The sequence below is a fragment of the Sparus aurata genome, chromosome 12 (assembly GCF_900880675.1).
Source record: "Sparus aurata chromosome 12, fSpaAur1.1, whole genome shotgun sequence".
Taxonomy (NCBI): Eukaryota; Metazoa; Chordata; class Actinopteri; order Spariformes; family Sparidae; genus Sparus; species Sparus aurata.
In genome coordinates, this window is record NC_044198.1 from 12,386,634 (window position 1) to 12,410,857 (window position 24,224).

A 24,224-nucleotide genomic window follows, 5' to 3' on the forward strand; every position below is an offset into this window, starting at 1 on the left:
AGAGAAGATGGAGCTCAGCAGATGAATTGATGCATTTGAAATGAAGAACAGGCAGAGAGGGGGCGAAACGAGAGTGGTAAGACAGTGACAGAGGTAATGTGCAAGAGAAAGAAATGAAATGGGCAAACATGATGGGGAATTTAAAAACAAGAATAGCCAATCATGGTTTGTACTGATTGAATTAGACTATCTTAAGACATAAATGTAGCACAAATTTACATCAAGGCAGTTAAAGACTAATGCAAATACTGTGCAACTGAGCCGCAGGACAAAAACATACCATAATTCAGTGAATTACTTCAATAAAGATTACATCATGTGGACTCAATATGTAAATAATGTTTTTTTCTCTAAACTGGCCTGAAAAGAATTAAATATTTATAGGAGATATGAGATTCATTTTTCAGATTTCTTTCTAGAAAAGGGCAGGACTGCATTCATTGTCCCCCACTGGCTAGTATGCACAGCATGCGTGTCATTTACTGATATTAAATTGCCAAGGTTAGAGGAGCACATTAGACCAATTTTCTAAAATCAAAGACAGAAAGGACAGGCCAGCTGAGTTAATGTCAGCCTGTGCTCGGGTGGCAAAACACAGCTGCCTGGTCAATATTGGTCACTTTAGCTTGATGGATGAATGGCAGAAACAAAGCAGCCCGGTCTACCTTTCATCACTTCATCTCAACCCTTAACAACTGTGTGAATTTGTTTTATTAATTCACCTTTTATTTCTTCCTCTTTCAAAAGCAGTCGGAGGAGAAAGAACAGAGACGTAGGGAGAGATTTTCTTCTATGAACATTTGTATTCATACGGTTGCAGTGTGCAGTGCACTAAAGGTTCAGCTGAAGTGGAATATTAAACAGAGGGTGATTAATCATTATGTTATCAGTCTGTCAAATTAAATGTCTCATACCTTTAACAGCAGCTATACCAATCGCAGGTTTACTTCTACTTGCTAATGTTTATATTTTTGTGGAGATATTCAAGCCATGGTCATGATGATTAACATAAAAAAATATTGGAATTTTATTTTGAAACACAATGGCTATTGTGTCAAGTCTTGCAGTACTTTTCCTTTTTTAATATTTGTTATACTATGTTTATTGTTATGCACCAAGACAATGAGTCAAATTCTTTGTATTATAAAAATCTGCTTGGAAATAAAACTTAAATGATTATCCAGAAAAGTCTTTTGGAAGATAAATTAGTTTTGTTTCACTTTAACATCATTATAATGTTTTATTATTATAATTTAAACAAGACATTACTAAGAATTTGGACTGCTGTTGGGTCTTTGGTCCATTCAAAAATAAGTGGATTCTGTTCACAGCAGACAGTTCAGTTCAGATCTTGAAAAATTGGGTTCCATGGAAAGCAAGACACCTTAAAAACTAAACAGTAGAAGTGCTTCCTCTGAGGTGCAGCACCTGTTGCAACCAGCAGTAAACGCCAATAAAGATATGATTTGGAAAACTGCACTGATCATTGTGAGAAAAATATAGTAATTTCTCTAATTGCATTGGAAAAGTTAAGATTACAAAGTCATAGACTGAGAACAAATATGTAAATAAAAAGTTAAGGGTTAGGGTTATCATTTTTGTAATCAAAACACAACTTAAATTGAATCTCTGGACAGATGGACAGAATCTCCCAGCCAACCACTGACAGTTTGGATTGAGTACACTGCTTTGCAGGCGTCTTACCGGGACCTGCGGGCTCTCCTGTAGGCACTGGGAAGGGAGTGTTTGCTCTTCGTCTTTGACCTCGATCTGGATCTTGACCTCTTCTTATGTTTCTTCTTCTTTTTGTCTTTGTCCCTCCCTTTGTTCCTGTCTCTCTCCCTGTCTCGATCTCTCTCTTTTTCTCTGTCTCTATCTCTATCTCTCTCTTTTTCTCTGTCTCTCTCTCTGTCTCTATCTCTGTCTCGATCTCTCTCTCTATCCCTCTCTCTCTCCCTGTCTCTATCACTGTCTCGGTCTCTGGCTGCTCCTCTGGATGTCGCGTGGGAGGATGAGGAGGATGGGGCCTCCCTGCTGCGATGGGCTACTTGGATCTCTATGGCAGGTCTTTGTTCCTGAGGATATGCAGGTAGTGCATGGGAGTGATGAGGGGGTGCAGCATCAGACAAAATGGACAGGGCTTCTTGCATCTAGACACAAAGGCAGAAAGGAGACAGAAAAATAAATATTAGTGAAAAAATTCTATTGGCACGTTTAAATGCTGGACCTTCACTTTTTAATTGATTTAGATATACAAAGAAAACAACCATTGTATTGATTAAATGGAACTCTCAGTGCCCCTTTTGACATTTGGGACATAACATGAATCCTCAAATGCTTGATATCTCTGTACATCTGAGGACAATCAATATAGGGTCTGTCCACTTACAAGGTTGGCTGTGTATAGAGATTAAAGATTTATTCATGCAATACCCCGGTGTCCACCCTTGACAATGTTATAGAGAAATACAAATTGAATGGTAATGGAAGAATTAAAATAGCTTCCTGGACATCCTGGAAATACTTTTTCTCAGTTCTCTTGTAGAAAATCTAACAGTAACTGTGTTTAGATGGACCCTAATATTCCACTAATAATCAGAATAAACACCCAATCTGAATAAAAACGCCTCATGTAAAACACCTCAACTGGAATGGATTGCTCCGATCTCTCTTGATTTTCAATCAGATTAAGAGGGTGGGTGTCAACCTTTCATATTCCAATTCAATAGGAAACTATTAACCATGTAAACGCTTATTCAAATCGATTCTCTTTGGTTGGAGTACATTAATACTTTCCGTGCATTCCCACCCCACATGAGTGTGACATACTTCCAGGAAGCAAAACATGGTGGGAGCAAAACAGAACTGGCCTGTGGCCAACACAACTTACTTGTTGAATACCTCGATGGCTGGAAGGCCAAACAACTGACCAAATCAATAACTGCTGGAGAAGTTTGAAGGCAGCCTACTAACGTTACCATGCTAAAAGTCAAAACGGCAAAAGTGGTTCAGACCCAGACTAATGGGAGCGCAATGAAACATGACTTTGGTGTGGATGTGGGGTTTGATCATAATTCGTCTAAAATAATATTCGCACGGGACTAGTATAACTTGGGGATCTCCAGTAATTTGTAATAAATGCGGAGGTCGTCTGGGATCTTAATCCCGTGCGAATCTGCCATGTCCGCCATTTGTGAAGTAAAAATTTCCACTGCAAATTACTTACCATATTTCTTTAAAACACAGAGGACATGTGATAATATTAGTCCTGTGCGAATCGGCATTTCTGTGATTTGGGGTTGTTTTTTGTTTTTTCTTAAGGTTTTTATGTTTTCCACGCCTTTTTTCTGCCTGTTCCCCGGTTGAGAATTATGGAGGCTGCGTTGGCAATTATAAAGAAAAGTTTTGACAGCATTTTGGGTGCAAATTCAGAAGGCTCATCAAAAGAGCGAAATCTCGAAAGATGATTAGATGGATTACATGCATGGCAGCATGCGGTAAGGAACATTTTTCTATCTTTTAACATATAAAAATCAAAATATCCATATCCAACAGTTGTGCTGCTCCAACGAGGGTTCCGGTGCGATCGATCCAGGGGATAAGTCAGTAAATTCGAGTTAAAACACAGACTTCGCTTAACCCCTGCGAATGCGCCGCAAGAAACACAGACGTGGTGGGGAAATTTCTAAATCACTTGAGGTCCTCAGGTTATACTAGTCCCGTGCGAATAGGGCTTAAGGCTCCTTAACAGCAGCATTACTGTTAAGTTTAATCTTGACAGCTCATGCTGCACCATTTGCCAATGTTAGCTCAATAAACATGAATGTGAAAAGTGAATTGACAGATGGCACAAAAAGAATGAATCAACTGAATTTTCTTAATAGTCTCAATACAAAATAAACTTTTTATGTTATATTTCCAGCAGAATGGATGCTTTACAGCAGGCATGTCAATAAAATTATATTCTGATTAAATGCTTGGGGCATGTAAACAAGGATGTTAATCAGATGACTTTTTTTTACATCCATGTAAACAGAGATGGATGGAATCTCTAATCAGAGACTTTCAAATGAGGAATTATCGTCCATGTAAATGCAGCTAGTGTTTGCCGTCATATATGATTTTTATTCATTAAAGTTCTAATTGTACTTCAGTATTTGCGAATTGTAAATATTTATTGTCACCTGTTTAAATATTTTGGTCAGAAACATTTTACAGAATGAAATATTTTTTTGTAATCTAAACATCTGTGCTCGAGTTCTTCTTCATAACGAGAAGAATAGATGAAGCTTCAACAACAGCAATGGACATCAAGAGATTATTTTTGAAGAAGGTAATATAAGTAAACTTATGTGCACTAAAGGGGAATGCGACCATAACCAAGTAGCTCAAAATAAAAAAATAGGTAAATAAAAAAAAAAAAAACTTTCTCAGCTGATTAGATGGTGTGGGCTGAACAATACAGAGCAAAAGTGCTTCTGTCTGATTATATTAAATTGGCCTGGAACTGGATTCACACTGAAAAGACAGCTCCAGTCCATCGGCGGATTAAACAGGACACTAAATCTTCCCAGGTCAGATTTCATTTTCCGAGGTTAGGTTTTAGATTATTCCTGGGGTCACCCATGTTACTTATATATGCATTCACGGTACTAACAAGGGTTTTTGGAGACATCAAATAGCATAATTTATATGCCTGCAATAACATAAATGACATGACCACCCGAGTGATAAGTAATGAATATGGAAGACGGAGAGGAAATGAATGTGTGGCGTGAATCTTGTCAATTCAATCACCCCTCCTCCTACCCATCTGCTAAAATCTGTAAGACATGGGTGGAGCACAAAAAAAATGGAGGGAGACACAGAAACAAATGGAGAGGGAAGGGAATGGAAGTAAATGGCAGCAAAGGGAGGAAGACAATCAATAAGTACCTAAAAAAACAGGCAGGGAAGATGAGAGGGGAAGGATATTTATTGCACCTTTCTGTTTGCACACTATCTTGTGTCTGGGCTCAAAGAGATATAATGAAATGATAGGAGGCCAGGTTTGGTTTAAAATTAGGACTGACGTAGAGGAAGCTTATCCAAACACCAGGTAAGGAAAATGCCTGCCCTCTTACATCTGCTCTGGCAAGATAGGGAAGTTAGGACTGAAAGGAAGGAGTAAAAAAAGTTGGAGAGGAGGAGCGGAAACGAAGGGAGGGACTAGTATTGATTATTGAGAAGCCTTGTTTAAGTCTTGCTGACTTTTGTTATACCAAAGCTACCTCAAATACAAAATAACTTGAAAAAATAGACCATTTTTCAAGTTTAAACAGGTTGTAAATGTAAATATAAAAATACCAATACTTGTGTAATGTCAAAAATACACAGACATACACATCATTCTAGAAACGTAAGGTTGATTTTACGTGTTGTTTTGTGTCTCAATAACTTTCACCAAGCGACAAATCTGAATTGAATGCTGTCAGATTAGCATTAAAAACTGCAGCAGAACAAGATAAACCATGCACAAAGAGATTAAACAAACATATATTGGCCTAATTACAATCATTGTAATGAATGTATCAATTATCTCCCACAGTCAAAGAAAAAGAAAAAGAAATTAATTAACTATGAGGCACTGTGAATGAGACGGTTTGACATCGATAATGAGATTCTTCTCATGTCGGATTAGTCTCACAAACAAAAAAAACGCTCATACGGTCACAATCATAATCACAATTTCAGTTTAAACTCAGCACTTGATCAATCAGAAATTTTGTCCCGATTTAATTCGTCATATTATGCAGATAGATATTATAAATTTAGCAAGGCAGCAGAAATTAGGAAACTGATGGAAAAATGTTTCAGAAGTTAGACTTTGAGGAGCAGGCGAGCCTCCCTCTTGCTCACAATGGTCATTAATTAAGACTTCAAATGCAAAATCATTCTGCAAATCCAGAGCTGATGGCAGCCTGTGAGAGACCTGAGAAAATGCTTTACTGCTTCATATCTTTACTGTCCAATTCACTGCTGTTCTCAGCCAGCCACCGCTCCCTCTCCAGAGTTTTGGGGCTCTGCCTGTAACTGGCCTGTCATGTCTGAATAAACCCTTGAGAAATACTAATGTTGAAATCTGACTGACAGAAAAAAACTGTTTTAACACATAAATGAAGCCAGCAATGTCCATGACTTAAAATGATGTAAAAGAGTGCTCCATGGATTTAGCTTTGAGCTCCTATAACGCTGTCAGACTCACTGTTGACAAAATTGATGCAGCAGAACTTGAGATATATCGTCTATTTTTTTTACTTTATTTATTTTTTATTGCATTTCTTATTTTTTTTTATTTATTATTTTTTTTTTTTTAAATTGTACACATTAATCTTCCTGGCCGTGTCAAGAGGGCTGGCTAAATTACTCACAGTACCACTGACAATCCCATTGTAGATTTGGGTGTGTTTGGCTAGTAGTGGGTAATGAAGCCTTGAACCACTTGCCTCAAGCTGTACTGGAAAACTTCTTTCAAAAAATGCTCAATTTTTGAATTCATAGTCTTCAACCCCAACTAAGGCTGACTCAAGTGACATCACTTGAGGCAATTTCAATCAGCACCTTCTTTGAGCCACAAAATACAAGAATGGGTTACACCTTAGTGTTCTGCTGGAAAACCTGCAGGGGTTAAACACTAGAATCCCCATCATGATGAGCCAAAATGTACCAAAAACCTGCAAAGTCACAATCTGCAAAATCATTCTGAGTCGAGGCCAATAGAGCTTACTCAGTGGATTCTGTTCACCCATGATAGCTGATTCTAGCTATTGTAGTGCCTTTGCAGTAACACCATGATGAGTGCTATGGGAAACATGGAGAGGTTACATCAACAGATCCAAGTCAGCCAACTTCAAAACTCCAACACACTGTACTACTGCACCACCCATTTCCTGGTCCTCCATAATACAGCATCAACTTAGCAATAGACAAGCAATAAACACCAATCTGTACTGTCCAACTGTTCTAATGGAAAGTCACTTTATAACATGGATTGTTCAGTATTTACCAATTAAAGTCCTTTTAAGACTGAGCATCAACCAACGACAAGTTCACAATCTCGAACAGCCCATTGATTCAACTGCAACATCCATGTGTTCCTCAGTTGGACAATGACCTAAATGTTGGTGATCTTTCAGGATACGTACGCTCTGATGACCACTTCGGAATTCACAGAACATCTGGAGAAGAGTGACAGGGCTGGCACAACAGTGACAGGAGCCTGCCCACTGCCACCTGGACTAACAGGCAATAGGCCAGTTTACCACGCATTAGTTGGGTGCACACGCAGAGCTGACATGCAACATCCATCAAATGGACGGGCAATCTACACATCAAATGACCACCACCCAGTCTTATTTACACTATAAAGTATTCTCGCCTTTTGTGTCTCTGTTTAATATGACAGACAAAAGGCTTTTAAAATTTGCATTACTGCGGCACTCCTACGAAACTTAACAAAAGAGAATTTTAAAACAGAGACAGCCTATGTTATCTCTGGGGCATCAAAACAGAGAAAAGGGAAGTTGGTTGATAGACGAAAGGCAGTTTTCTATGATTCAGTTTTCATCTTTTTCTATTAGGAGCAACATACTTTGATTTTCCACCTCTTTTCTATAGCCATGTTCCAAATTAGCAAAAGATCTTGCCGAAATTATCCTGTATTGTCAGTGCTTCCAATAATGCCATGGATGTCAGTGATGTTACTAAACAATATTCAGGCTTATTGGCAAGCTTTCTTGTTAGCATAGCATGTTAGCAAGCTAACTTGTTAAACCCACAGTAGCTCATATAGCTACAACTCTAAGTGAGAACTAGACTATAAAGAGTAAATATCAATGACTTCATGCAGTTAAGGATTGTGTTTGATTGTACTAACTTGAATTTGGAAAAAATATATAAAATCATTTTAAAAGAAGCACAACAGCAGCCCACTGATGATGTCAGAGGGCTGCGCTTGGTTGATTGCAATGTTGCTCCAGGAACACAATATGGGAAGGAACATATCCTACTTGGCTAAAGGCTGCATATTCATAGGGGGCAGTCATAACTATGACAACAATAACATGTCATATTATGTATATGAGATCTATTAATTTCATAATATTTGAGTATATCTGACTGACATATATGACAAGATATTCCCTCAACAACCAGACATACATCTCTTTATCTGTTATTGCATGGTTATATAAACTGAAAACTTATCAGTAGAGTGACACACACATAATTATGCCATCTGGTATCGACAGATTTAAAATCCGACTCAGCCATGAAGAATTATTATGTTTAGTATGATGATACACAACCAGCTGCAGTAAATGTGATTTTTTTCCACATCCACAATTACCAAAGATTTGACTGCAGTTTAACAAAATATAAGAGGCTGAAAAGGAATGCGGAGCTAGCAGAAATGTGTCACTGACCTCAGGGTGGTCAGGTTTAGCCAGGGGTGAGGTCATAAACAATTTGATGTGGCAGGCTCCATTATTCAATTGTTGTGACAAATTTGTTGCTTATTTATCCACAACCACTGGTGCATTAGTGGGTGTAATTTTTGTACCTAGAATTATCAATAAACATATTACAAAAAGCCTCCTTTTCACCCCAATCAGTTATTTTGTGTATTCAAGGATTTTAGAACTAAATGTGGTAAATGTAGCTGTACAGCATTCTCAAACTTTGTGTGGAAAAGTAAGCAGTGGTTAGTTGTGTAAAACGAGCAGGGGGAAATGTCCAGACGTGACAAGAAGTATGTTAAGTTTGTATGCATGTCAGTTCAAAATATTTGTCTGGACTGGTGTACTCTAAAACTCTAAGATTACATACCTTTGCATAGTGAGGAAAACATGTAAACATGCAATCAATGAAAGACATGTCTATATTTGTTTAATTTGGATGGAATAACACAAAGCCACAGGTTTAACACACTGTTTCATCTAATTCCACGATTTTTCAAGCCCAATTCCCTCAAATTCAAGGACCCAACACAGCATTCTTTGACACATGGATTGAGGTTAATTACTGTTGCAACATTAGGAAATTTAATAATTAATAATATGAGTCAGCAGGCTTTACAGAAGCCCACAGACAACATCAAAAAGAGACAGCTGCTTGAATATATTGAATTAAGCAGTGTTACAGGGATGGCAGACTGTGTGGCCTCTTGCCTTATTTTAACACAGCGCCGCAAAACAATACATTGTGCAAGTTTAAAAATGTGTTTCCCACACATAGACTTTACCTGGGAAGGTAAATATATCTGGTGACACAGTTTAGCATCTTTCTGAGAGAACGACGCCCTTTGTGATCAATTAACTAGTGGCTAATCTTCCCTTACCATACCCCTGCCCTCTTCTCTGACCTATGATATAAATAATAGAGGGTCATTTTCAGTTAAATGTTGCCTAATAACTTGGAAATTAAGCTCTTTCTGACTCATTATCTTACCTACAACATCACTGGATAACTTACAGCACTCCTTTTCGGCTGCTGAAAATATCACATCCAGCAGCAAGAGATTTGTAATATTAGATGCCCAAAATGATTTTAGCTTCAAAACTGTTCCCCAAACTGCACTCAAAGATGAAGTAGTTTGGTATTGGAAATAATCACAATGTTGTATCGATATTTTAGATACATTTTTGCGTCTTCCAGGCATGAAACAACAACATAAAGGATAGTCACTGCTTCAGGAGCTGAGAAGATTTACGAAAAAAAGAAAGGCATGTAGTGTGTATAAGCAGAAAGTTATGACAATAAAGTTTAACAGAGTTATACACACCTATTATGCAGTGATAAATCACACCCTCCGCAGATTGTGATTTATCAGTGCAACTTTGGGCATCCAGGCTATTAACGCCTAAATATAATATCTCAGTAACAGATGTCTGTAGTTTAAATGGATGCAGACATTTGGTCGTAGAGATTAATGGAGACCTACAGTAATGGGGATGTCATTAACTGCACGCACTCTCATTAAAGCACAACTTGATTTACACCGTTATAGCTCTTGGAATAATGCAGTACGATACTCTGTGCCTGTTCCACGTGACTTCAAATGACACTTTAGTAGAACTGGGGACAAACTTGTTATTTAGGACAACCACTTGGGACTTGGTCACAACAGACACATAAACACATGACAAATACTGGCCCACCTGCATCAACCGTTCACATACCTCAAGCTGAACAGATGAGTCTAGCTCAGCCCTCTTGGCCTCAGGCTCTCCAGCATAGGGGCTCCGGAGGGTCTGTAGGAAGAGCGCTGCCTTCCTCTTCCTCTCTGCCTGGAGCTGTTTCTCCTTGGACTCCTTAGATGCCTGGGCCAGCTTCTCCCTGGCTGCAGCTGCGAGACGATCCTCCAGTTTCTGCTTGGCTAAGGGCAGGGAGATGAGAGGGTAAAAAACAAGAAAAGGGTGTTTGGATGAAGATGAAAAAAACTGCAGCCATTGTCCCATTTTTTGTTTTTGTTTTTGTCACAGCTAGATACCTCTTCTACATTGCTGTGAAGGAGGAGAAGATGATCGAAAAGAAAGAGAAGCTCTGCTTTTCACATGGATAACCCTCTCCTGGACACAAGTGTTTGGTCATTGGAGGGCAAAGAATTGAAAGAGGGGGAGGAAAGACACAGAGGGAGACATAAAGACCAAAACATGGGAGCGAGTGAGTTTTTTTCACACATACTGTCACATCTAACTAAGGTGATGCCTGGCATTTTTCTGAGCTTCCAACCGCTGTGAATTGACAAATTTCCCGCTCTAAATGATAAGGCCTGACTAAGTCTCTGGTGATAGGTAATTTCATGCAATTCAAAGTTTGCACAGAAAAAGGCAAAGTAGAAGGGAATGTGTGGGTGGAAGGGAGAGGAGCCAGACATCGGAGTGAAATCTGGTGTGGAAAATATGCACGGTTTTGAGAGATGAGCAAAGGAGATGAAGTGACAGAGACGGGTAGGGGATAGGATGGGGTGCGGACGACACAGGAGTGTGATGGGGCACAGAGAGCAACAGGATGAGTGAGACAGAGAAAACAAGACAAGACAGTTAAGTATAAAGCAAGACTAGTTTAAGTTATGCAACCGCTGGGGCCACTGTTATCTCTTCGAGATTAAAAATAGGCCGGCTGCCGAGGCAAATCATATTTGAGCATAGTGTGAACAATAGCCAAGTGGAGCAGAATCTATCTGTACCCAAGACAGTGACACAATACACAGTCCTGGCCAGGCTGAGTCTGCCTATGGTATTTATAATTTACTTCGAAATTTGACGCTTAACATGAAGGACAATCTGATTACTGATTGATAATTTAAGTAATTTTTGGAAATACCACCTTTTATTTCACCTTTCTACTGAAAATAGTGATAAGATAAACTTAAAAAGGTACAACATGTGAGAATTGGCTACCTTGAATTCATACTTCAAACATGAAGGAGCAGCATATCACCAGAGTAGCTGCTAACTGATGCTAACTGTAGCTGTTGTTAGCTAGAACATCAACTGAAAACTCACTATAAAAGCTCCATAAAACCAAGGCGAACTGCAGATTCAGGGGTTAAACTCTTTGTACTTTTATCACTATGAACAGCATCTTTCATATTTAACCTTTTTCACTTTACAATCATTAGATTATTAAGAAACTATTGATCATAACCAATTTAAAGCCAAAAATATTAATTCAACTGGCAAGCAAAATAAGATTTTTTCCATGTATGGAATCCACTTCATGTTTCCAGAATACATATCTGTATATAAAGTATACATGGCATCTGCTTAGGGTCTCTACATTAGGTCGAAATATACTTGTATTTTATGTCCTCTACCACCACTAATAAACATGTATATCCTTTGGGAAATGTTTACAGCGACCTAGTAGACTCATGTACTTATCACTGGAAAGCGCATTTAGTGTGTGGGGCTGTTTTCCCGCCCATCAATACAGATTAGCGTTCTGCTGTGTGCCACTGATTCTCCTGCTATCTGATCAAGTTAGGCCTGCTGACTGACAGCCACTTTGCCACACAGCAAAGCCAATTCAGTCAGCTATTTATTAGGCCTTTCCAGCCTCTTTCTCTGGCCGTCTGGCAGCACAGGGAGAGAACATTACACTCCGAGACTGTTTTACTGAACCTAAACGGGCCCTGTCAGCCCCCTTGATGCTGAAAAGTGGCACAATTGTCTTAACTGTCTGTCTGTCCATCATTCCTGGGTCTATTTGCAGCTGTCTTTCTGATATAAGGCAGATAATCATGCTTTTGCCCTGTCCTTCCAGATCTCATGATACGTTGAAATCTGCATCTTTAAAGACCCACACTGTCTAAAGGGTATCTAGTTGAACCACAGACAATAAGTCTGGCACCTCAATCATGTGTCTCCAGCAAGCACCCTAATACCACTGCATCAGGACACAGTATGCCAAGTATGGTATCATTAACTCAAACACAAACATAGATATAGATATTGAGTGAAGCTATTAGAGGTTACACTAAGGACTACACTTCTGAACATAACATTTTGAATCACTTAACCATCAAATCCATGGCATACATATATAAAAAGGTTGTTAAGTGCTACAAATAAATTCCTACTTTTGCCAGTGTTGCTCACTTTTATTTAATCTTATCAAGAGGAGATTTAATGCCATTAAAGCTGGTTCTTCTGGTGATTTATCTTCCAATGCCCTGAATAGCTTGAAAGGCTTAATCATAATTCAGCAAATAAAGCTAAATAGCCAGTCATTTTCCTGTCTCACATTTAACATACAGTAAAACCTCTGATAGAAGTGTTGCTTTTTAACATTAAATATCCATAAATAAATGAGCAACAACTAAAGGTACTGTTAAAACAATCATTCACAGTTCTTGTTAATTGAGCGCTTTACTCTTAATAAGTCTGATACATCAGGACTGTGTGGTTGTGGTTTGATAATGTTTGATTGAAAGTGGCCAAGCAACATAAGGAAACAAACTGCCACCTATCATCACGTTTTAATTTCAATCATGCTAAATCATGACTAAAGCATGAGAATATGTGGCCTAACTTTCCAACTGAGCCCTGCCCTCCTCAAACCAGTGAGAAGAACAGAGACAAAAAACAGAAATCTCTCAAGTGAAACCAAAACTGTTAGTAGGCAGAAAATAGCTGCTTCTGCAGCTAGGATCGATGAATAACCACTGACTAAGAAAATAAGTCTTCAGGGCCTTTAGTTTCATCCATTACAATTACTTAATATCCTACGTAACAGTGCAATCTGCTAAATTCAGAAAGAGGATTTTACAGATGTACAGCTTAACACAAGTCTGAATTATGCGACAACACAGAGATAAGACATCCATCAAAACTCTCTCGCAAAAAAAAAAGTAATAAAGCTGAGGACAAAATGTTGTAATATTGTTCACCATCATATCTTTTTTTTTTGCCTTTTGAATGCCGTATTTTAGCTTTCATGGAGGAGGCTTTGAGAGGCCTTTATCTCAGCATCTGATCAAGTTATTGTTTGTCTGCTCAACTGGTCAGGTCAAATGAATTAGAATCAGAATAACTCTGGCACTGGCTGGTTGTCAGTTTTTGTTTGACACAGATGTGAAAGTCTCTTTTTGAAAAGTAATTTCATTTTCTGCCAGCTGCTTTGTAGTCATCCAAAAAGGCACGATAGAGAAGAGTGTAGCAGACGGATTTTTGAAGCTAAGAGGGGGCAATTGCAATATGTGGTGTGAAAGTATAACAAGATGCTACGAATCAACTTCATGAACACTTGCTTCCAGCATCCAGTAAAAAAGCCTATCACTTCTGAAATTAACAGCCAGTGATATCAGAATATATTAATATTAAGAAGTGACTGCAACCTTGAAAATAAAGTTGACAAAATGTGTGAGGCAAAAGTGGCATTCACAAAGCAAGTACTGTTCTTATTAGATGTGTTATCCTTTGTAAATGGTTTTAAAATCCTGATCAGAGTGAGCAGAGTGTAAACCTCTTTCAAGCAAAGAAAGTTTCTTGTGAATTCTGACATGGATAAATACTGCTGTAGAAAGGTACATGTTTTCCTTAGCTCAAACTCGCTGATGCATTACTTTAGTTTAGGAGAGCCTACGAAGAGAAAGTGTTTAATATTCTACAACCATGACTGAACAAAAGAAAGATAGAGACAAAAACAGAGAGAATAAATCTCCATTAGGGCTTTGGAGAGATATATGACTGTTGTTTGCTGTACTACACTGCATGTCTCATACTGCAGGGTACGCCCTGTTAAGAGAATTTATAATTGAGACTCAATGGATTTATTCGCCTCCTCTCGTCCCATTATTTTTTCCTCCAGTACCAGCCCTCCCAGATAGTAACAGCATGCCAGTGGGTTTGACAGAGGAGTCTTGTAAGCTGTACTTAAATGCTGACGCTGGGATGAAAAACTTCTAGCACTCCCAAATGAAATAGCTATGAAGCTGAGAAAAGGGAACTCATCACAACAATTGTCACAACAATCATCAGATGCTTCATTAAAAAGTCCCATATTATGCTCTCTCAGGTTCATACTGCGATTGCTATACTAGAAAATGTTCACACGCTTTAATGTTCAAAAAACATTACATTTCTCAAACCGTCTTTGCTGCAGCACCTCTGTTCACCCTCGGCTGAATACTGTTTGATTGTCTCTTTGGGGACTTTATCAAAATCTGTAGTAATGATTGTATATTTTTTTGCTTTCCTTTTCCTTTTAATTAGGTGTTATTTTTCTATAAAAGTGCTGTCTAACTGAGCATAAAGAGCTATAGTGCCTTGAGAAGTGCAGGACACATATCTTTTTATATTATCCCGAGAATCTTTTTAATAATGTTACCTTGTTTTGCCTCCAACTCCTCCAAACTGAGGGTGGGTCTTTTCTCTTCAGGTGCACTGACTGCAGGAGGCTCCTTGTCAGCTGTGTCAGCCCCGCCCATCACAGCCTCCAGGCCCTGCTCCTCCAGCAACTACAAAAAGTATGACACTTTACTGATAATTTCAAGGTCCTGGGATATATGAATTTTCAAGGATTAGGTTTCCATATCAACCCTATATCTACTTGAATTGAAGAGATCAGAATGCACCAGACCTTGTCCTCATCGGAGTCATCATCATCGTCCAGTCGAACTCTGTTCTTCTCCAGCGGCAGCATGTCATTTTCCTTTGCCTTGATGGCAAAACAGATGGGGGCAAAAGCGGCTGTAATGGCACAGACAGACGAGAGGAGAAATTTGATTTAGAGAGACAACAAAGGATTCAGAAGAGTGCATGTTCACAGCAGACAGAAAAACACAGCCTGGCCTCCTTTTGATTGATAAAAATCCAGTAAAATGAAAAAATATTCCCTGACAATTAGACTTCTTCTTGACAAAAAGTGCAAGAAAAAGTTAAGGGCAAGGACAGTGGCAGAGTACGGAGGAAGGACTAAGAAAAAATTTGAACGGAAAAGAAGTAGAATAATGAAAAAGACAGGAGTGCACACACAGACGAGAAGAGACAGAAAAAAGGTTGCCGAAAGAGAAACAGTCGGACAGAGAGAGATAGTCACAAAGCAACCGTTCCAATATTAAGCAGGAAAATGTGTCACATTGATTTCTATTTTGCAAATCAAACGTGTCTGCTCTTGTATAGATTAACAAGTAGACAATGTGCCTCATTCCCCAAACAACCTTAATATAGAATCAGGACTCGTATTGTAGAAGGTTGGGTTTGTTAGCTCGTGCACTGCTCTAAACTAGTTATCAGTATTTTCTGACCTGTCGCCTCTGAATAGTCGGCGTTAATGCATGCCTCAATTTGCATCTACTGTATGTGCATGTTTATGGGTCCCGCCGGTGTTGCGGTAAGCAGATTCTTTCATCTCTGCTTAGACATTCACTGCCTGATATTAACTAATTAAATTGCTGGCATAAATATCAACAGATGTTCATACACATGCCACAAACAAACTCACATTCACACTATAGTAAATGCATATGTGCGTGTTGCTTACGTAGCCGCATATTTGCCCAGAGAAGAAATTAAAGTTGCATCACAGTATGTTCTCAATTTTTTTCTTGTGTCAGTGTCCTACCTTTCGTCAGCTTGGAGTCTTTGAGCGATGTGTCTGATTCAAGATTATCCTCATCATCATCTACTGTCTCATTCTAGATGAAGAAAAAAAAGAGTAGAGAGAGAGGTGGAGAGAAAATATCGTTTAGAAAACTCATCTGAATCAATTTTAGTTGTAGGGGCCACACAGTCCCTTTTAATAGTTTTTTTATTTTTTTTCGATCAACAGTGTTTCAACATTATGAATAAACCAGTACGATTTAACAAGAGACAGATGGTGCTGAAAATAAGATTGCGTGGAAACCTGATCTCCTTTATTTTGACATAACATTTGTTTCAGTTGAGTTGGAAGTACAGCAGAAACTGTATGCGCAAAAAGTTTTCTGCTTGGCTGACAAAGAAGTGTGATTGTTTTCAACAAAGGAGTAAGTTCTGTCTATCTAATGTCTATCTTTGAAAAAAGAGATGACATCCATTGTGCATTCTTCTTCGCTGTGTTATATCACCATTGTTTTTTAAATAAACTGTAAAACTTAATTATTGTAATTGGTCAGCTGCACGGTTTTATCTACAGTTAAGGTTCACACCTTTAAAGACGCCTGTCTAATGGAACCATACGTCAGCACTGAACAGAAGCAGAGCAGAGGAGTCTTTAAGATTAAGACATCTTATGTTATGTAAAATGAGGGTTTGCACTCACTGAACAGTAATGGAAAGTAAGAAAAAAGCAGACGATGGGAATCATTAACTTGTCTATAGCAGTAGTCTCTATGGAGTCAAGCCCACATGTTGTCTCTCACAGTGATTACAGATGACTGACAGGTCTCTCCTCAACTCAGACATCTTTATTAACTGCACTTACACCTGACTGGAGGGAGAAAAAAAACACTTGTTGGAATGCCATTGGTATGGATCCTCCAGTTTGCTGCTGCGTCTGGCGATTACTGCTGCACGTTCATGTGTTAAATTAGAGAAGAGGGGAGGGGAATTTAGCTAAAACGACGACAATTCTTACAGCCGTTAATGTACAGAGAGGTGACAGCTCATGCCATCATCAATTTCAGTATTATCTGTTTGCTTTCACATCTTCCTCCCCACTGTTGTCTCTGCCGTTCGCCTATCTGCCAGTATAATTAGTTTCTTAAATAGCTTTAAACACCTTAAAATGGCTCTCTGATCTTCCCACTGTATGGTCCGTCACTCCTCACACCAACAAAGCACCTTCACAAAGAACTCATAGCTGGCTTGTGTGCACAGACCAGATAACAAGAAACCCTCTGTAGTAATACCTGTTCACCAAGTGCCCCTTCCCAAATATACACTGCAGATGGAATAAAAGGGAAGAGTGGTGATGAAGCAAATGCCACCAGAGGAGGGGAAAAAACCCTAACCTCGTGAGGTACATTTTACCATGTTTGAAGAATGCTTCAAAGGCGGCTTCCTACTATTCGGCTGTAATCGAACAGTGCTTTCAACAGTGAAAGCACTTTTACCGAGGCCCCGGAGAATAAAACTCCAATAAAACTCTAAGAATCAAAGCTCATAGGAGAAAAAGCAGAAGGAAACTTACTCTCAACCATTCTTGGGAGACCCCAGTTGGAAGTTAATTATGCTCACTAACACACCTTTAGCTTTGTCTTTAAATCCTCAGACACCTTCATTCACATTGTGTTGCTGTAACACTCAGACACAAGTCAGTTCTTAAGACATTTCCTCCACTTTAAAGGGGAACATGCAGCAGAATTTCCTATCAGGGTGGTGCAGGTAAGAGGTCATGAACTTTGCAAAAACAAGCCTACTAAAAAGGCAAATGGTCAGATTTCACAGGGAGCTAATGAAAAATGTAAATGACATAATAACTGATCCGAGTGAAGCTCTATATTTTGAAATGAACTGCGTTTGACCCCCTGCCCAACTGAATTATTCTGTTGGGTATGAGATTTCTGTTTTGTCCCTTTTTCACAGATGTCAAGAACTGTCAGCTCAGTTTTAACAAAAATTGAAAAATAAGCAGATTCGTTGTCATGTTTTTTTTCTGAAAATGAAATCGCTTCACTGCATTAGAAAAACTGTCAGATTACAGAAATGTGTCCAGACAGATATAGAGCATTGTAGTTTGTGTTAAATTGACTCAATCAGGGATTATCTGGCAGGAGACAAATTGAATTATCTTGGAGACCTTACTTGAATAACGCCTTCTGTAACACTGTAATATTCTTCTCGCATCACTTTGACTCTACATAAAAATTGCTTATTTTTGGCTAAAACACAATCCTTTCTTTCACAGCTCAGCCACAAACACACTGAAAAAGCCACTGATGGGGGATCCTGATTGCTACTAAACAATTAGTCTTTTACATTTTAAAAATGATGTTTCCAGAAGTGGAGTAGGACTTCACTCTTTTATTAGATGCCGGAGCATATTAAAATAATAATTTCAATTGTTTAAAGTGTGTGTTGGATGCTGGAAATTGAGAATTTTGGTGAAGTGTAATATTAAACCTTCTGACACAAATCCTGTGATTATTTGTACCATTTACAAAAATGCTCCTTTTTAGATAACAGCTTCATTCATCCTCTCCAAAAGTGCCACAATGTGAACATTTTCAAGATTTTACGATACTTAAACAAAGCAATAGTAGCCCCACATCCTGCTGCTGTCTTCTTTGACTGATGTTAGCCCTTTCTTGCCTTTTTCATTAACTGTGAAACTATAAATAATGGTGTTGACAGAGAGCAGAGATATCTGCATCCCATTACCCATAGCACCAGTCACAAACACAAGACATCTCTTGATAGAAAAGCCAAGCAGCAGCTTGTTGGAGCAGCCTGCGCCATGTCATAACGGGCCACACTCCTCTGCACTCTGACAAGCTAATTGATTTGATTCGTCAGAAGACAAACTGCTCCTTGCAAAACTTTTGCGCTCACTTCTCGCTTTCCCCTTTCTCACACTGATACAAAGAAGACTCAACAAACCTTGAATATTTGTGTGATTGTATGCACATATGCACCCACCCACCTAGCAATTTGACTCTTAAATCACATATTATGTCCTCGTCTGAGAGGGTTTTAATGGGGCTATTGAGAACACTCTTGGAATATAACAGACAACCAGACACAAAAGCTCAGGTATAAGTTATTAAAAACACTCACATTCTGATCCACAATCTGGCAGGTTCTTGTTAAAAAAGGTTTAACCTGCCCTAAGTAAACCAACTGTTAAAGTGGTGCATACATTTTCCAAAATCTGCATTATCAACACAGGTATAACTCATCTACGACCCAGCTTTTACTTGAAAATTATGTTGAATGTGTAACAGTACAGTCCATTTTTCTTCAATGTTGTCATGGGATGAAATTTAAAATAGACCTTGGCAGGAAAAAAGGTTGTGCTATGAAAGAGTTGAGCGCATAATTGCCTTCATTTTGTGCAATAGGTAAGATTTAATGACAGTACAGAGAATTATATGATATATGACTTGTCCTTGTGTTCATTCATAAGTTAAATAAGGGGCACTTTGGTAAAGATCATTATGGAAAGGGCAGGTTCACATCTTTTAAAGTCTGTACACTCAACATTATATGGGTGTATACTTAAATGAATGTCATAAAACAAGTTGTAAAATGGCCTCATTCCGGGTCAGCAGCTTGCCTGCAGCAAGGATCACAGCGCAAATTTGAACTATATCGATATATGCAATATGGTCTAATTCCATATCACATTTAAAAATATATCGATATATATTTTATATCGATATATCGCCCAGCCCTATTTACAACTGAGCAGCACAATTTTAAAGTGTGAGAGGACATCATAAACTGAATTCCCCCAAAATGATGAAGAAACACTCTGGGAATGTATCCCCTTGACTACAACCACAAAACATTCATTCCTTGCCTAACCACACGAAATTTTAATGGGACAGTAACTGTATAACCATCACACCATAGGAGGATAAAAGGCTTGTGCCACTGGGCAGTTAGGCCAGCCAGAAGTGAGTGCTACATGTCAGTTGGCAAATTAGCTAATTGGCTGGGACGCCTCTTTAAAGTCTGGATATCGCATGATTGACTTTTCAGTTTTAATGTGGGTGTACACAGAGATAGAGACAGAGGGTAGGTACAGAAACCTTGCAGCACCGGCAAAGCTGACAATGAGTGAAAATGAATGAGTGTTGTAAGAATTAGGTTGTGATAGTGATGAAACAATCTGCCTTGTGTCCTGCTGACGAAACTTTAACGTATAAAATTCCTGAAACAACAACATTAAAAAGACTTGAAGATGGAAAATGAGACTGCGTGACTAGTTTTTACCATAACGTTTTTGGAGTGTACTGCTCAAGTGCCCATTAAGGGGGCTGGATCTCTCTTTTGACGGTAATCTGGCAATTAATCTCTTCCTTGTTCTTTGCATCGCTCATATCCTTCATTTCAATATTTTGGATTAGGATACCTCTAATTTTAGCATGGCAGGTCTTCCCTTATCAGCACAAAGAAACTGCTAATTTCAAGGTTGACTCTAAGAGCAGTGAATGCTTAGACAACCTTTTCCCATGTCTGAACTGTAGTTGCAAATGTTGTGGAGAACAGTGACGTTGGCGACAGGGAACAGTGCTTCTTCTCAGCATAAAAGTCCCCTACTGCGGCAAAGTATTAACATTGGAATTACAGAGTTTAATTTTATAGGAATTATTATTATTAACACAATTTATAAATAATCAATACAAAAATACAATGATTATCTAAAATGTGTTTGATATTAAGAAAATATTTCCCTAGGAAAGTTAAGTAACTTCTAATACTGCTTACTCTATTAGGGTTTCATTTTTAATTGGAAGTTTGTCACCACCCCAGCACTAACTACAGCCAAAACTTCCTGCTGATTTTTTTTTACATTTGTTGGTCCAACAAAATCGTGCACACAGAGCTGGCTATTACTCAGCCTCATCAGCCTGATAAAGCCTGATTACACTGACCTTTCTTTTTTAAAATGTACTTAATTGGCTTTGTGAAACTCTTCTTCACCGCTATCCACAACAGCACTGTTGTTACTCATGTGCCACTTGGCAAAGCTTTAGGACTTCGTACAGCAGTTTATCGTTTATGATTCTGTAGAAACTGTGATAACGCTGTCTTGGTACAATCACCATAACATTCACAATTCATTGACTTGGGGACCATTATGACTTTTACAAACGTGCTGGTTTTGATCAAACACTATTTAACTCGGGGCATCAGCTAAGCACGGCAGGGATATGCATCTCCATTACAACAGGGCTAAAGTGTGTCTATAACTTATGATGTGCTTGTCTAGAGGTGATGACATTTAAAAGCAGCTGGGTGATCCATGGCTGTGACTAATGGTCAAAGAAGCAGGTGTACATATTGTTTCTCATTCACTGCAACAACAACATTTCTTGGTCCTTCACAATAAAGTCCCCCCCCCCCAAAAGCTTTTACTACGAACCACCAAAAACAGGAAAAGTCAAGGTTTAATCAGTGATAACTTCACTTCACTTTCAAAAAAAGATGATAGAAAAGACTGACATCCTACTTTTAAAAAGGGGGTTGGGGGGGGGGGGGGGTTTATAGGTTAGCTGCTTTTCTGAGAGGTTATCGCAACCCATTTGGAGTCATGTCCGGTATAGTTTGACTAGGCACGGCCAAAAGTACAAAGAGAAAAGCCCAACATGAGCACCCTTAGTTGTACTGTTCAGCTGTATCAAACATTCAAGTATTAAAACCATCTGTTTTACCCAAAGGTTTCAAGGTGTGGACATGAATGTTAACTGCTCAACAAAGCTGGAGATGATCTATCTCATTCCTATACATAGAAACACAAAAACATTAAGCGCTTATAATACCTCAAGAAAGCATTTTCCTTCCTTCTGCATGAAGTAATTCTTCTTAAACTCGTAATAGGTGTTGTACTGATGCCAAGACTGCAAGAAGTCGAACCTATGTTGGATGGAGAGAAGAACACATACTGTGTAAGACAAGAGATGAACACTTATAACATATGGGCTGGAGGATGATGAAGAATTCAGTATTTGAAGGAAAAGTTACTGATAAGAGTTCCTAAGACCAAGACCTGACCGAGGCAATGGATTTATTTCTGCTAGGAACACTTACCGTGGATCATTCTTGGCACGGACACTGGCCTCAAACTTAACACCGTTCCTTGCAACGTATTCGGCCAACTTGTCTATGACTGGTTGGATATCAGGTGGTGGAGGAATGATGGCTGGTGCTGCTTGTGTGGAAACTTGAGCTTCGGGTTTCAGCCTGTTTTTTGGAGGGAAATAAAGATATCAACCAGGCAGAAATGCTTCACCTACTGAAAAAGATGTGCTGTCATAGTTCGTACCGAAATTTCAACAACACTGTAAATGCTACTTAAGCTATCAAGAAGTAGCAGGTATTTCACAGATATATCCGTTACTTCCTACCTTGTTTCTGGTACAACAGCAGGAGCAGCAGAGCTGGTGATCTGAGAAGGGGTAGTAGCTGGTGCTACCATGGGGCTAGTTTCAACTGGATTTGGCGTTGTTCCCAGGTTAGGCAAAGCCCCAGAAGAAGTAGCGGGAGCCATGACAGCTGAAGGTGCATTGTTATAGTAGGAGCTGGCATCAATCCCCGGAGGAGGTGGGGCCAAGCAGAACGTTCCATCAGGAAGCATGTAGTACCCGTAGTACATTGCTGCTGCATTTGCTGTAATGAAATGAAGAGGAAATCATTACATGAGGTTCCTCTTACACATTCTTCAGTTGTGTCACATCTCAGATCCCAATCCGGTTGAGCATTTGTGGGTTGTACTAGAACAAGTCCGATCCATGGATGATCCCCAACAATTGTCCAGGTGCCAGACTCCAGTCCTTGATTTCTATCACGGCACTGGTGCATTTAATTAGGTTGCCTGTCATGAAACTTTCGGGGTAAAGACCAAGTGTATCATGTAAAAACCTTCATCTCAGCTAGTTTTGGATATCATTTCAGATCGCTTATTGTGCCTTAATAGGTCATAGTTTGTGTTCTGTCATACTTAATAGTGTAGGTGTTGTTCCTGTATGGATAAATTACACTGAGGACTACAGAGAAACAATTATTTTGATTAAGTTAAATTATAGTGTGGTCACAAAAAAGGATGGTTTACAAATTAATTTCAGAGTCTTGTCATGTCAATCTTAACCTTGGCGAAGAACAACAACAGGTCAGGAAAAAGTGGCCTGCCACCGGAAATGAAAACTGTCAAAACCAGGCTTGTGTGGTGAGCCTATAAATATTAAAATAACTCTTGTGTGCTCAGTCACTGTGTTGACATTACATTTTCAAGGTAAGGAGATGGCAAAGCTTCTTTTAACTAGAAATATAAATTTTGGTTTTTTTTTTGGATACATTTGCATGTGATCTGCAGAGTGAATACATTAAGTTTGAATTATTTGAGCTAATTACATGCTAATGTAGAAGCTCCCTTTAAGATTCTCTCTTCTTAGGATTACTTTTAACTGAGAGCGGAGTTAAAATGTGTGCAGGTGCATTCAAATTAGCCACACTGGTGTGGTTGTTGTGGACAGACCTGGGGAAGTCCAGTAAAGTGGTATAGATGTGCTCATTACAAGACTGTGATGGTGATCCGTGTCACTGAAGTTTGCTTTGTGCTGTGGTTGATTAACATACATACTGTGCTGTCATGTTCATTGTCAAGCTATGTTTAAATACAGTCATTAATTTAAATCAGCAGAGGGATACCTCCGTACAAATGGGTCATCCTCCTTATCAGTGGGTTTGTATTACAAAGATTTATTGAAAAGGCAGAGAAGAAGAAGAGGGGGAGCAATACAGGGCCAAGGACAGAAATAAATGGTCAGTGTCAAAGTGGAGACAGTGTGATATTAACACATTAGTCACTGAGATGGTTGACTTTAATGACACATCCAATTTTCTCAAGTCAGGAAATGGAAAACCAAAGCTGAAGCTTTCATTTATAAACCTGACATGTGTTAGAGATGAGATGAAGACTTAAGACGTGCAAGTGGAAGGGCAAACAGGAAATTTAGTTAATGATTGGTCAGACAGATCGATGATCAGATCGCTACAGATACCGTATTTCAAAGATTGACTTAAATGTTGCAGTTA

General features: G+C 38.9%; 1 protein-coding gene across 1 annotated transcript in view; it reads right to left on the minus strand.

Annotated features, from left to right (window-relative positions):
- sfswap (splicing factor SWAP) overlaps positions 1 to 24,224 on the minus strand; it is a 55,196-nt gene that overhangs the window by 13,870 nt on the left and 17,102 nt on the right. Inside the window, exons 8-15 of the mRNA XM_030435666.1 lie at positions 22,538 to 22,799; positions 22,221 to 22,373; positions 21,953 to 22,046; positions 16,108 to 16,180; positions 15,124 to 15,233; positions 14,872 to 15,001; positions 10,218 to 10,414; positions 1,705 to 2,150 (exon numbers count right to left, since the gene is read on the minus strand). Of these exons, the coding sequence (XP_030291526.1) occupies positions 1,705 to 2,150; positions 10,218 to 10,414; positions 14,872 to 15,001; positions 15,124 to 15,233; positions 16,108 to 16,180; positions 21,953 to 22,046; positions 22,221 to 22,373; positions 22,538 to 22,799 (1,465 nt within the window). The remainder of the gene's footprint in view (positions 1 to 1,704; positions 2,151 to 10,217; positions 10,415 to 14,871; positions 15,002 to 15,123; positions 15,234 to 16,107; positions 16,181 to 21,952; positions 22,047 to 22,220; positions 22,374 to 22,537; positions 22,800 to 24,224) is intronic.